General features: G+C 39.3%; 1 protein-coding gene across 1 annotated transcript; it reads right to left on the reverse strand.

Annotated features, from left to right (window-relative positions):
• Positions 1-2255: 2255 nt before the first annotated feature.
• Positions 2256-14754, reverse strand: GTPBP10 (GTP-binding protein 10 (putative)). The gene is made up of 10 exons (XM_010574215.1): positions 14628-14754; positions 14336-14529; positions 14151-14242; positions 12884-13028; positions 10160-10233; positions 9191-9243; positions 5251-5358; positions 4647-4724; positions 3568-3691; positions 2256-2812 (listed from the first exon to the last, which is right to left on the reverse strand). Exons 2-10 carry the CDS (start codon positions 14473-14475, stop codon positions 2592-2594), a joined length of 1035 nt encoding a protein of 344 aa, XP_010572517.1. The 5' UTR covers positions 14476-14529; positions 14628-14754; the 3' UTR covers positions 2256-2591.
• Positions 14755-15054: the final 300 nt, after the last annotated feature.

The following is a 15054-nucleotide window of genomic DNA, read 5'->3' on the forward strand; positions in this document are numbered from 1 at the left end:
ATGGAGTATCAAAAACTGTTGACAGCCCATACTTAGCTTTGGTGAAAACGTTACCCCAAACACCATAAAATAAGAAGAAAATCAGAATGAGAACCAATACTGATGATAAAAGAACTGCATTATGAGAAATCATACATTTCTTCCCAGTGACTGCTTTAACAAAATTTAGAGAAGCAGGGTTTGGAAAGTATACTTACAAAACAAAACAAGATCAAGTTGAGAAGCCTTTGATGTATTCAGTCTTATTTTGCTTTGTAATCATAGAATCATTTAGGTTGGAAAAGACCTTCAAGATCATCGAGTCCAACCATCAACCATGCCCACTAAACCATGTCCTGAAGTGCCTTGTCTACACGCTTTTTGAATACCTCCAGGGATTGTGACTCAACCACTTCCCTGAGCAGCCTGTTCCAATACCTGACAACCCTTTCAGTAAAGAAATTTTTCCTAATATCCAACCTAAATCTCCCTTGCCTCAACTTGAGGCCATTTCCTCTCGTCCTATCTCCAGCCACCTGACAGAAGAGACCAGCACCCACCTCACTACAACCCCCCTTCAGGTAGCTGTAGAGAGCGATAAGGTCTCCCCTCAGCCTCCTCTTCTCCAGACTAAACAACCCCAGTTCCCCCAGCCACTCCTCAGAAGACTTGTGCTCCAGGCCCCTCACCAACTTGGTTGCCCTCCTCTGGACACGCTCCAGCACCTCAGTGTCTTTCTTGTAGTGAGGGGCCCAAAACTGAACACAGCACTCAATGTGCGGCCTCACCAGTGCTGAGTACAGGGGAACACTCACCTCCCTGCTCCTGCTGGCCACACTATTTCTGATACAGGCCAGGATGCCGTTGGCCTTCTTGGCCACCTGGGCACCCTGCTGGCTCATATTCAGCCGGCTGTCAACCAGCACCCCCAGGTCCTTTTCCACCAGGCAGCTTTCCAGCCACTCTTCCCCAAGCCTGTAGCAAGCCTGTAGCGCTGCATGGGGTTGCTGTGACCCAAGTGCAGGACCCGGCACTTGGCCTTGTTGAACCTCATACAACTGGCCTTGGCCCATTGATCCAGCCTGTCCAGATCCCTCTGTAGAGCCTCCTAACCCTCAAGCAGATCAACCCTCCTTCCCAACTTGGTGTCGTCTGCAAACTTGCTGAGGGTGCACTCGATCCCCTCATCCAAACCATTGATAAAGATATTAAACAGAACAGGGCCCAACACCGAGCCCTGGGGAACACCACTTGTGACCCGCCACCAGCTGGATTTCACTCCATTCACCACAACCCTCTGGGCTCATCCAGCCAGCCAGTTTTTCACCCAGCAAAGAGTACACTTGTCCAAGTCATGAGACGCCAGTTTCTCAAGGAGTATGCCATGAGAGACAGTGTCAAAGGCCTTGCTGAAGTCAAGGAAGATAACATCCACAGCCTCTCCCTCATCCACTAGGTGGGTCACCTGGTCATAGAAGGAGATCAGGTTGGTCAAGCAGGACCTGCCTTTCGTAAACCCGTGCTGACTGGCCTGATCCCCTTCTTATCCTGGACTTGCCATGTGAGTGCTCTCAAGACAAACTGTTCCATAATCTTCCCCGGTACTGAGGTCAGGTTGACAGGCCTGTAGTTCCCCGGATCCTCCCTCCGACCCTTCTTGTAAATGGGAGTCACATTGGCAAGCCTCCAGTCCTCTGGGACCATCCCTGTTGTCCAGGATCACTGATAGATGATAGAGAGTGGCTTGGCAAGGACCTCTGCCAGTTTAATTGTTTTGAAGTAGAAAACACACTGTACAATAAAGGAATTCTAATTTTTTTTAAAAAGTAAAATATCTAAGTATGCCTGCTTGTAATACAAAAACTGGAACACTAACTATTCTGAAAAATGCATAGCTCTGTTGAAAAGCAATCGTCATTTTCTTCACCAAGAAGTTACATATATCCATAACTCCATAAAAGGAGGGAATCCCAAATTAAGTTGGGGAATTTGGAATCAGGATTTATATGATCAAGAGGACTATAGTAGGCAACAGCAGGTGTGGAAAAAAAAACAACAAAACCCCAACATTACAGATCAGCCTTGCTTTTTTGTGCTCCTACAAGTCACTTCCTTGCTGCCATTTATTTGTGTTTTCCTTTAAATCTTTAAAAACAACAAACTCCCCACAATCCGATGCCTGTCAAAGTAGCAGAACTGGTTCACCTTAGAAGCGCTAGACCCTGGAAAATAGCTCCATCAGAAATTTCCCTTGGTGTTTCTGATGCTCATGGCAGAACTTGCTCCTTTGCTACCTGTGCAGGTTATATTCCTTCCATCCATCTAACTTGGCAAAAAATATTCCAGGGATCATCAGTTGTTAAGCAGTGCTCTTAGTTGCACACGCTGTGGTCTTTACTCTGTTGAGTCAGCAGCCAATGTCAATCAGAAAAACCCGTTCTTTTCCCCACTCTGCTCTACCCAAGTGCCAAAAGAAATTGAGACAATGGTGGGGCAAGCAGAGAACTGGGCAGTGGTGGTAGAGGGAACAAAAATTAAATGGAAGGTCTGCATAGCAATGGGTTCATGTACATACTAAAAATACTAAAATGCGTTGGATCCAGCCAAGAATGCTAGCTTCTATTCACTTGTCCTTCTTCTGAAGTTTGTAAAAGTAGTAGTTTCTTTTTCCGATATTCTTCATTCTCCTGCTCTGCTTCCTCATCTATAGATTTTCTTATACATGCTTTTAGTTCCTCGATTCCTTCTCCAGTATATGTAGATATAGGAATTATATCTTTGAATTCAAGTGTGTTTGCAGGAATCATTTCTTCCTGTAGTAAGTGTAAGAAGTCTGAAAAATCATACTGAAAGAGTTAGTTCACTCCCCAAATATTGTATCACTACAAAGCCCATAAAATCCCATTAAATTTAGAAAACAAACTTTAATAAATTACAGTAATAAACATAACTGCAATTAATATCCAAGTATTATTTGCCTAATTAATCTTTATAGCTAAAGTCTCAGAAGACAAGCACTAACATAGCAGTTATACCATGCCTGCACTCTTATGAGAAGATTCTATACTCTTCCTTTAAGATGAGTACAAAGAAATCCCAAGCTACAGAATATGGGAGATAGATATTTTTAAGCCTTCCTGTTTCTTATACTCTCCAGGAAATAGGAGGAAATTCACCCCAATGCAATAGCAAAATTGAAGTAAACCTACACAGGCCTGTCCAGAATTTTCATGTGTTTTGGCCCAAGTCACATGATAAATTGTATATACATCTGTGTCTGTAAGGGGACCTTCGATGGAGGTTACCATTATCCGAGATACCTAGACTGGAAATTTACTCTCCCTTATCACAGTTGGGAAGGATCTAGGATCTCTGTATTTTATTAAAATACTTCCCCAGCAGTGAAGCCAGCACTACATATGCATATAAACAGAGCTCTAAATGCAGGAAGTGGTTTTAAAACATATGTTCAAATAATAAATTTAATAGCTGACTTCAGTTTCAAACAACTCCTTGCCAATGCAGAGTTACCCCTGATGAAATCTTATTACTACTTTTGTCAAAGCTAATTGTTGAAAGTTAATTTACCTTGAGGATTCTGTAGCTGTTTCATAAGTTCACTCAAGCTATCTTTTGCACAAGGCAAATCCATTTTATTAATGGCAAGAAGTGCAGGCTTTGTTAGAAGTTCCTCTTTGTACAGCTCCAGTTCCTTAAAAGACAAGTAAATTTGCCTTAGTATTTGTAGTTTAACAAGTGCTACTTCGTATTACATCTCCTCTCTCATTTGTTTAATTGCTTAAATAGTCTTTAATGCCTAGGCAGCTGTGAGATTTACTCAGGTGCTCAAGGTTGATGTATTAAAGCCGTCTGATGGAAGAAAATAATGTTCAGTGATTTTTTACTCAAACACAGATATTTCAGGTAAACAGACTGGCCAATTCTGAAACAGCCTCCTATAAAAAGAATGACAGTTTTGGTTTTGTTTTTCTGATATCCACAGACACAAAATCAATTTCAGAAAAAGTTCAGATCTATAAAACATACAAGAAAATTCTTTGGAGAGTTTTCTGATTCTTAAGCATTGACTATGGTCAGTATCAGAAATAAAATCACAACCATGAATCAGCTAAAAATAAACAGCAATAGCTGAAATTCAGAAGATTCATCATCTTCAGTTGTACAGCTAGAGAAAGAACAGCTGCTAAACTTGTAATTACATAAAATGTATTATTTTAATCAGAAGCAATGGTAAGAGATGGAAACACTGAGTGTCTGCACAGCTGGACCCTGATGTCTCATCTCCTTTAGGCTATTGCAGTAAGGGCATCAAGGCAAGGGTTTAACTATACCCATTTCTACTTCCTAAAAGACTACAAGACTGGGGAACTGAAAATGATGTGTCTTTTCACCTTTGCTTGACTGTAAGAAATATCCCATATGCTGCACAGATTACTGAAGGAACAGTTGTGCCCAACATAAAATAAAGCAGTTTCTCCTGGACAGTTAAAAATAAAGATTTAATCATTTCGAAGAATCCTAAGCTTGTTAACCGGCCTTATAAATCCAGAAGACATACTAACATTTGAAAGTTCTTCATCAAAACTGAGCCTCTTTCTTGGCTTAACACGTAGCTACAACTGTCAATTATGAAGGCGAGAAGTTACCTTTGTTAGAAGCAATATAGTTTCAAAGGCTGTTCTGAACCGAGTCTTAATAGACAGCTGAAACCCAGAAATATCAACCTGAAAAAGTTACACAAAAACAAGCTTTATGGCATTAAATTATGTTACAGTATCAAGGTATTCTCCAGCAACTACTTTGCAGTAAAATGTCCATGTAAGTGCCCTGATTCCTGGCCAAGTAACAGAGGGCAACTGTACACCAAAGTAACACAATAGACACTGGAAGCACAAACTGGTTGGTTCTGATACAGTGTTTCTCAAAGGTCTGATTTTTAAACCTCTTTTTTAAGGGGATCTCTCAGAAAAAAAGAAAGAAAAAAATAATCACCCCATGCTTTAATTATGCTTGGAACACTTCACTGCTCTAAGTTAACTGGCAAATTTTAACGATAAATTCTATTTAAGGATTTAATTTATCATCAGTCATTTGAGCGTTCTGTTCTGAAAACAGTATTACAGCTATATTTATCATAAATCATACAAATTACAAACAATTTCCTAAATTCCAACTACCCTGCAATTAAGATGTATTTTATTTACTGCACTGCCATTGATTTCAATAAGCTATAAATGTTATTTAACTTACAACTAAGAGAAGCTGTTTGGTTCTTTCTACATGTTTGAGAAATTTGTGGCCCATCCCTTTGTTTGCATGTGCGCCTTCAATCAGTCCTGGGAGATCAGCTACTGAAATCTAGGAAAACAAAAGTTTCAAACAAAAGATTTCCGATAAGCAAAAATGGTCATTTTAAACACCTATTATCATTTTATATAAACAAAAGAACCCAGTGTCATGGTTTAACTCCAGCCAACAACTAAATACCACGCAGCCGCTTGCTCACTCTTCCCCACTCCCAGTGGGATGGGGGAGAGAATTGGAAAAAAAAGAAAAAGTAAAACTAATGGGTTGAGATAAGAACAGTTTAATAACTACAGCAAAATAAAATATAATAATAACAACAATAATAAAATATAAGTAATAATAGTAATGAAAAGGAATATAACAAAAAAAAGGAAAAAAAAAAACCCACAAAACCACCCAAAAAAAGACAAGTGATGTACAATGCTATGGCTCACCATCCACTGATCGATGCCTGAGCAGTGATCTGCCCCTCCCAGCCAACTCCCCCCTTTTATATACTGAGCATGACGTTCTATGGTATGGAATATCCCTTTGGCTAGTTCAGGTCAGCTGTCCTGGCCATGCTCCCTCCCAGCTTCTTGTACACCTGCTTGCTGGCAGAGCATGGGAAACTGAAATCAATGTGTTATCAACATTATTCTCACACTAAATTCAAAACACAGCACTGTACCAGCTAATAAGAAGAAAATTAACTCTATCCCAGCCAAAACCAGGACACCCAGACAAAGGAATGCCAGGAGTTTCTGTTTTGAGAGACTTTTACAACTATATGTATTTGTTGGAATTGTGCGTGGGATCAGTTCTCCAGCAGTATGCATTGGCTGTTTCTATACATTTAGAATCTATTATCAGAAGCAGATTTAAACAAAATGCACAGACATTGTGCTCCTCATGTTCCCCCATCTGTTTATTTATAGCTGTCTGCAAAGTAGAAAATAGAGGGTAATAATACCTCGGCAGAGATCTTGCAAAATTTACCTATTACCTGAGAATAAAACAGATTCTGAAAGGCAAGAAGATTAGGCTATCATGTTTGCACAGAATTCAAACTGTCGCTGGAAAAGAAAATAAAATCTGTTCCTTATGGCTACAGAGGATCACCATTCCAAATGCAAACTCATTTAACATTGTTCCCCTGAGTGTGAGAAGCTCCAAGAATTTCTCTTCCGCTCGTCAACTGAAATGAGATTTTGATTAGTATATCAGCTTCCAACCAGAGCCCAGCAAAGACTGCCACAATGGAGAGGAATCTTGTTATTTCCTCTGCTGGTTGAGAGGGCCGTACACTGTTGTAAAGGAGAGCCAAGGCAGACCGAAAAAAAGCAGAATACTAAAACCTGCAAATATTTACTCAGTAGCTCACAGAAACCTAAGACAGATAGTGAAGCAAAGAAGAGCAAAATTAGGGTCTTCAAATCTAATACCCATTTAGACAGCAACTAGATGCAATTAGATAGACAGCAATTAAATCATGCTGAAAGCCAGCACACAATAAAATTTCCAGTGTGCTACCTGTTGCAGAAAGGGTCTTTCTGCTATGAGTGAGTTACACTCCCACACACGTGTCACCCTTTAAACTATTATGCATTTCCTAAATATCTGAAGCCTTGCTTCAGAATTGTCTGTCTATAGACACATGAGATACAGATGGATAAACCATAGGCTTGTAACCAGAAACAGGGAGCGAGGAACTGAAACAGGGAGAGAGGAACTAGAGTTAGAACAGAAACATCCACTTCCTGGTGTGATGTGTTTGGGTGCTGTAGTACCATCATCACCACCTTTTCCCCCAACTTTAGTTCTCTTTCAAAGAATACTTTTTAAGGAGCTCAAAGAAACTCATACTCTCTGAAAACAGCACTTGGTTCAGATATTCTGGTAGAAAATGTAAATGCTTCTGCTAGTTTCCATGATCTGGTACTAAGACCTGATGCCAGATTCATACTCAGATCCTCTACTTCCATGTCTTGTCTTTTCCAAGTAGTAATGACAGATGGCACCAGGTAACTTGTATGTATTTTCTTCTTTATAATGTACTAAAATAAAATAAGCAAATTGTTATGTATTTCCTTAAAAACATTAATGTTCTGTAAGGAAAAAAAAAAAGATAATGAGCCAGTCTCCCTTGAGTGATACAGGACAGTCACCTCAATTACTGCTCTTAATTGCTTTCATTGTTTTGTTTTTAGCAGTTGCAATACTGAGAGATGAAGTACTTCCTGTTACTCACACATGCTCACGGTGATCACAATCACTAGTTCCCTTGGTTTTAGAAAAGAGACATTTTGTCCATATAGTTCCTATATAGCACCCAACACTGTAGTGTAAAAACTATGAACTGCAGAAACAGCAAACAATAAGGGTCATTGGCTATGACATGAAACAGTCTGCAGAAAAGAAAGCCAGGAATGCAGGTAGTTCTTCTGCTGGAGAAAGATATGCCAGTAAGAGCAAGAGGTCCTGATTTATGGCAGGCAGGTAGTTTTTTTAAAAGGCTATAAACAATCCTGTTATTTGCAGCAGAGTTTTCTAGGATAAGTTACTCTAAACTAGCAGATAAAATGAATATACAAAAAAAATTTCCCTTAGATGTGTGCATCTCTGCAGGGAACCTGACAAACTAGACTTACTTCCTTTAATACGCAGTTTTGTTAAAGGTTGTTAAATGAAGGTTTCAAGCATCGGCTACTGAATCCCCCCAAGATTATTGCGTCTGAAAGTGAGAAGACGAGTTTTCTGTCTTCTCACATCTGAGAGGTATGCTTCTCCGGTTAACTCATCTGAAACCCTTTTATGCATTTGCCTTTTATCTTCGAAGTGATGAGTCTAGTACTGCATGTATCATACACTTAGAAACCAAATAAAAGCACATAAAAGAAGATTCAAGCTTGAGAATCAAAATGTTTGCTCTATCCTTACATGAACTTGGGGTCCAAAATCTGTTAGTAAGAGCCTCATTTAGCATTGGTTTTCCCCCCAGTAGATACTGTAGAAAGGATTCCAGGCACCACGCAATCATCTGACAACTTTACCTGAAGAAGCTGGATGGAATTGGGTTCACAAAAATTAAGGTGGTAGGGCAGTAGCTCTACCAGTTCTCCACAGCTACAGCCTACCACAAAAGGAACTGGACCCAGGTATCCCACCTCTCAGTGCACTATCCTGGCTGTTCAGGCAATCACTATCACTTCATACTATGCAAGTTTTTTGTTAAAAAAAACCTCCCAAAACAAACACCACAAAAACAAACCACAAAAGGAAGTCAGAGCATCCAACCTAGAAAGCCAAAACAGTAAGTTATGGTAACTGGGTTATATTCACTAAATTCCCTGTTATTTGCTACTGCAGATCTGCAGCTATTGGACAAATTTGCCCCTGTTTAAAATCCATTCTGAAAATGACTCATTCATTCCGAAGCTCTCTGTATAGCTGACTTGCAGAAAATTTGCCTCTTCTAAATAAAAATAACAGGTTAGTCTCTGAAATAATGATTTTTTTAAAAGTTCTAAACTTAACAAGAGTATACTAGGACACAGCAATCTCAATTCCACACAGAAGCTCACAACTCCAAGATTAGAAAGCAGGATTAGAACCACAGAAAGGAGACAAGGAAAATGAGAAGCCATTTATTAAAGCGATTTGCTATCAGCTCAACAACATGTTACTGCATTTGGCTATAAAGCTCTCTTATGACTTTATAAAAATAGTACTTTTCCCCCAACTTTCATTAAGTCCAGTTAACTGCATTTTATATGTATACATTATAGATACACATATGAAAAAACCTACAAATTTCCTTTTTCTTTCTGAAATTATGTTAAGCAATGTAACTAACCATTATATACAACTTTAACGAGCAAGCAGAATGAACTTTCATACCCACCTGCTTATAATCTGCATACATGACCTTTCCTAGTTCAGGCTGTACTGTTGTAACTATGACAAGGGAAAAAAAGAGCAGGGGAAGAAAACAAAACTGTTCTTAACATTTAAAAAAAAATATTAATGTTACAAAACATTTAAATGTTGCAGGACTTTCTCACTACATATTTAAATGAAACAAATGTTCAGTAGCAGAAAAAAAATAAGGCAAATGGGATGTTAAGAATTACTGGAAAAGGAATAAAGAAAAAGCAAAACAAGAGAGAACAAAATTAGACTACTCAAAAAAATAATGGTTCACCAAATCTTGGCACTGTGTGCAGTTCTGCTCCTGTCATCCCAAAAAGGGAATAGAGGAGCTAGAGAAGTGTCAGACACAAAAAGGATTATCCAGACTATGGAAAAAGGCTGTAGAGAATCAGGAGTGGTGCAAGAAGGTCAGTAGGAATTATCAGTACCTGTGCTCTTGCTTTTTAGTTAAAGCATGATCAGATGGCTAATCCTAATTTACTGACAGAAAACTAATAAAAATGGCATTTTTCAATGGACAGATTCAAACCCAAAATCTTACCCTGTTGCAAGAACAGGTGGTAGCTATTTCCAAAGCATAAAGATGTTTAAGCAAAGGAACTTGATGGTGCATATTTTCTTATACATGGAGCAGCCATGGAGTGTCTCAGATGCAATAAAATGGGCTGAGACTGAAATAAATGTTAAATAGACCCGCATCAACAGGCTGAAGCACTATGAGGGTGTACACATGAAAAACTGAGGTGGTTAAAGGAACTGCACACTGAAAGAGCAAGTTCTCTCTTTGAAGTATTTCTTACAATTAAAAATCTGTGTGACGTATTTAGCAGGCAACATGCTTATCACTTATTCTTTATTATAAACCTGTAAAGCAAGACAGAGAAAAGACTTCTTGCTCTCTTGAAATATTACTGATCTAAAAATAAGAGTATGAACTTACATGCGTAATTTGCAATCTCAGGTTTGGCATGAGAAATCTTGCTTAACAAGGATGATTTTCCTGCATTTGGAAACCTAGAAGGAAAGTCAGGATTTATACAGTGAATAAATACATACGTGATTCCTGTATATTTTATTACTGAATACACTACATTACCTTAATCAAACTCAATGCTATCAACTAATTTCTGCAGACTCATTTACTCAGACTTTAAAAAAAAAAAAAAAAAAGCAAAAAACCACACCAAAACCCAGATCATTATGATTTTTTTTTAATCAAATAGGAATAATTTTTCTAAATCCAACAATGCTTCCCAAGGATGCAGGCAGGAGAGGTATGTAAATAGATGCATAACAGATTTAAGAGAAATCTTTCAAAGTCACTTGGATAGAAATACAGCATAAGCATACATGTCTACTTGAATTCAGTCTTCACATGCTATAGCTGATTTTGTAAATTACATGTACATTCTAAACACCTGTCATGCAAACACATCTTATCAGTGGGATTCACAGTCTTTTGGTATACAAATCATGGTTAATGAAACATTCTACAATTTAAATACCAATGATATCGATGCTACGGTTTAGCTAATGTAGCAAAGCATATGTAAACTGGACGTACCTATATATATGTGAGGGGAAGAGCGAAAGAGACTTTGCGTATATAGACACACAAATGCACGGTTTGTGTATGTTTTTAAGGCAATGAAGTTGTATGAGGGATCCTGAAATTAGGACTAACCTGCTTTGTTACCAAGTAAACCAAAAAGAATACCAGTGAAGCCCTAGGAGCTGGCCTGTGCAGACCTGACTGTTGTAATGTTTTCCCTTTAGAAGGGATAGCTAAACCTGAATACTACAACAAAAATGTTCCTTAAGGGATATGGTAGCTTTTACAATAGCTTCGTCACATTTCCATTGAAATGGAAACCTAAGTTAAAACTGAAATTATAACACATGCTTATTTTAAAGACTAATCTGAGCCATAAAAGACACAATAGTCTTGATTCATGTGAAACTTGAAGCTAATACTGACACCAGATGATAGACGATAGTCCTTATTCATAGCACCTGCTCCATATGGGAGACCACACCAGACTTGTGTTCCAGTCAAATTCACAAACAGTTATTCAGCATGTTACAGTGCGACAGTGATCGAACAAAACTGTGCCTACGGGCAACTGAATATTGGTCACAAGATACAAAGGCACGTGTCACACAAAAAAACATATACTCTCCACTTGAATACATGGAGAAACATGACCTGTTAACGGGGACAACTCAAAAGAACATGAGCTAATGAAAACCAAGACTAGTATTACATTAAGGGGCTTTATGAAGGAGTTGTATACAGGGCTTTCTTAAAAAAAAGAAAGAGACATAATGACTCTTGTTATAACAGGAAAACTACTGAGGGTAGTTTTAATGCTCTCTGATGTTGAAAGGTGCCTTAAAGACATTCTGAAAAGTTACTCTGGTCATCTCCTCAAGTATTTTGTTTCCACTGAGGTACATTATGCTCTTTGAAGTTTAAATTGCAACCTACACTACACATCACAACCTGTACCCAAACCTGATGGGCCTTTCTCAAGTCTGTATGTTTTTTAGCCGACCTAATAGCAAACCACTTGCAAATCTACTGAAGTAAAAATAACAAACACAAAGAGATCAAAGTACAACCACAAACTATCAGAGGCTGATTCATATTCTCAACCAGAAAATAATATGCTCCTCTAATTAACTGATGATTCTTTTTATCCATTTTAAAGGGAAACAGCTAAAATACAAGCCAAAATGCAAGATTAAAGCGGCACTTGTGTCATGAAACTCCTACAGTTTCACACACTTTAAGAAGAAAAAAATTCTCTATCGTGTAATTACTGAAGACCACTTGAAAATTATATAACTTTAGATAAATCTGATATTAACAAAATTATTTCTAATAAGTAAAGAAAGAAAAAAATGTAGGTAGAAAACCATTCTGTCTTCAAGTTTCTATTCTTTAATGGTATATGCCAATTAGACTATTTCCACCTCAAACCCCTCATCATTTTGTTTCCTATGGTGTTTATTAATAAGGACCAGGGGGGGGGGGGGGGCAGTAGATGCTGAGTAGACCAATACTTTCACAATTGTACTTTGTTGAAAGCTTTCTCCAAATAAAAATAGACTTATCTGCATTGTTATAAAGCAGCGCCATTGAAAAGCATCAGAGCAAAAGAAATGCAAGTCCTGCTGTTCCAGTTTGTAATTCCTTCCTTCCAACACTCCAATCTGTTTATTTGGGAGAGTAGGCTACGTAGCCTTTGAAACTCTCTTTAAAACTACTACTGAAAGGATCCACTTGAGCCAGTACCATGAAGTTGAACATGCAATATGGATAGAGTTCTTGGCTCTGTTTTGCACCTCCTACTCACTTCATAAATATTAGCTAACAGTATTTTGATAATCACTGCAATTGCTAAATTCAATTATATCAATATTTATATATTACCCCAATTCATGAAACTCTTCACACTCAAAAGCATAACCAATACTTTCCAAATTTTAAAATTAATTTTAATAGGTTTAAACTCTATCTGATTTGCAAACCACAAGTTATTTAAGTGGCAATGCAAATGTACAGGAACGCTCATCCTCCAAACTCTCAGATTTCTTTGAAATCCCATTTGAAATTTACTACTTTGTTTTCTAATGTCAGTTCTCAAACTACAGTACTTACCCAACTAAGCCAACATCTGCTATAAGTTTCAAATCAAGACGAACAATCCGCCTCTGACCTTTGCAAGGCATGAAGTTTGTGGCCAAAGAGCCTCCAAGACCTCCGCGAGCTGCTAGGAGTCTCTCTCCTGCTGCATTAAGCTCTCCTGAAAATAAATTCACTAGTGAAAAAGGCACAATCCCCTGCAGTAGTTCAATTGTGATTTTCCACTTAAATCTATCTTCAATGAAAACAGAATTTTCTGTACGCTTTCTTACAAGAGCTGTGCACTCAGGGTCATGGTATTTTTCCTTCTTCAGAAAAAAATGAGCACAATCACACCTCAGTATTCTCCTCTGTCATACAGTTAGTTACTTCAAGAAAAGTGCTAAATACAGGCAGGCGAAGTGTGGCCAAAATGGTAGTTCTGAAGCCTCCAATACTTGAATTCAAGAATGCAAGGAAAAATTTGCATTGATAGAGATGGGACTACAGCAAATTCTTCAGACGTTCCGTATTTTTTCATTCAGATGCAGGCTAAAATATCTCCCTTAGGGTTACAATGTTAGAATAATTAAAAAAAAATAAAAATGCAACATTTCAATATATAATTCAAGGATACCTTTAGACACTGACATGCCTACCTCATTAACAGTCCTTGCCATACATCCAATTTTGTTAGACATCCAAATCAGAGTCATTTGTGAATTTAGTTTGAACTCTGAACAGTGTGAGAAGAAAAACTCTGAGAAACTGCAAAGGAACCATTGAGAGCTATTCCAAGAGCACTGTATCGAAAGCGATCTTCCTGGTTACTACCAAGTACCACTCTTTAAAAACAGAGTAAAAAACAGATAAGTATTTTAGATAACCAGAAATGTTGACACTCAGCAAGGATCTTCATCTTTTAAGTAGTGTCATAATTCAGTAAAGTTATAGGGACACTTACCTGAGTTTATGGACACATAATTTATGTAAAGGTCATTAATGATTCTGTGGAGGATCAGTATGGCTTCCACCCTTTAGCACTTGTTCGCAAGAGCAGTTTTCTTTCTGCTGCATATAGCGACACAAACTGACTACTGCTCAATTCTGGAAAGGGTGCCTGCTTTTCCAACAATTTCTGCAGTGTATTTTTTGTCAACTCTTTGTCCCAGCAAAGGAAAACACACACATATTTTGGGAGACATGTAACCTCAAAACATCCTAGTGTTAGAAGTCTGCTAGATGCTATCAAGAAATACGACAGTATCTACTATGTACATTAAACCAAAGCAAAAGGTCTTACCAATCTGCTTGCCATCATCACAAAGAACTGAAATTCCCACAGGCACGTGCACTTCACAATCTTTTCCTTTTTCACCTTTTAGTGCTTTAACACTGGGAGAAATTAAACCAGGCTTAGTAACTTAACCTGACATTTAGCTTTCTGGAGAAGATGTATACAACAACTTTCATTGAACAGATTCATACCTGCTGTTGGCTCCTGTTCCAGCTAGAAATCTCTTCTGGGGATATCTGTCCTTTATGGTCTTTAAGGTAGTTCTTTCTTGGGCAACGAACCAGACATCACCACCTCGCCCTCCCTCCCCACCTAGACGAGGATAACCCATTCCACCAGTTCCTCCTCTCACATAGAGCCGTAAATCATCTATGAAGTTGCCGTACTAATAAAACAACAAGTTTCACATCAGTATTACATTCTGTTTGTATTTCATTTCGTAGTCGTTAGAAACAACCTGGCTAAACCTGCTTGAACTTCTACCTGATGGCAACAACGAGCGTTCAGAAAACAGACACGTAACCCTCCGAGATACTTTTCTACCACGAGAAACGTTTGACGTCTCCTCCCCGGCACGCCCGCCCGGCCTGCAGAACCCCGGGCAGAGGGACGGGACGGGGCGAGGCTCTGCCCGAGGCTCTGCCCCTGCCCCTGCGCCGGGCCCCGGCGCCCACGGAGACAGGCCTGCCGCGGCCGCGGTGCCTCGCCGCGCACCCCGCCCGGCCCTGCGGCTCTGTCCCGGCACATACAGGCCTCCTGCCAGGAGGCCGCTTCGCTGCGACGCTGCCTGGGGAGTGCAGGCAGCGAAGCGCGGAGGCCCCGGCGGGCCGCGGGTCAGCCCGGGGGAAGGCAGCGCCGCGCCGGGGCCGGGGCCGGGAGCGGGGCCGCGGCTCTTCGCCAGCCCTTCCCA

This window comes from Haliaeetus leucocephalus, unplaced genomic scaffold (assembly GCF_000737465.1).
Source record: "Haliaeetus leucocephalus isolate CR32 unplaced genomic scaffold, Haliaeetus_leucocephalus-4.0 Scaffold0, whole genome shotgun sequence".
NCBI lineage: Eukaryota > Metazoa > Chordata > Aves > Accipitriformes > Accipitridae > Haliaeetus > Haliaeetus leucocephalus.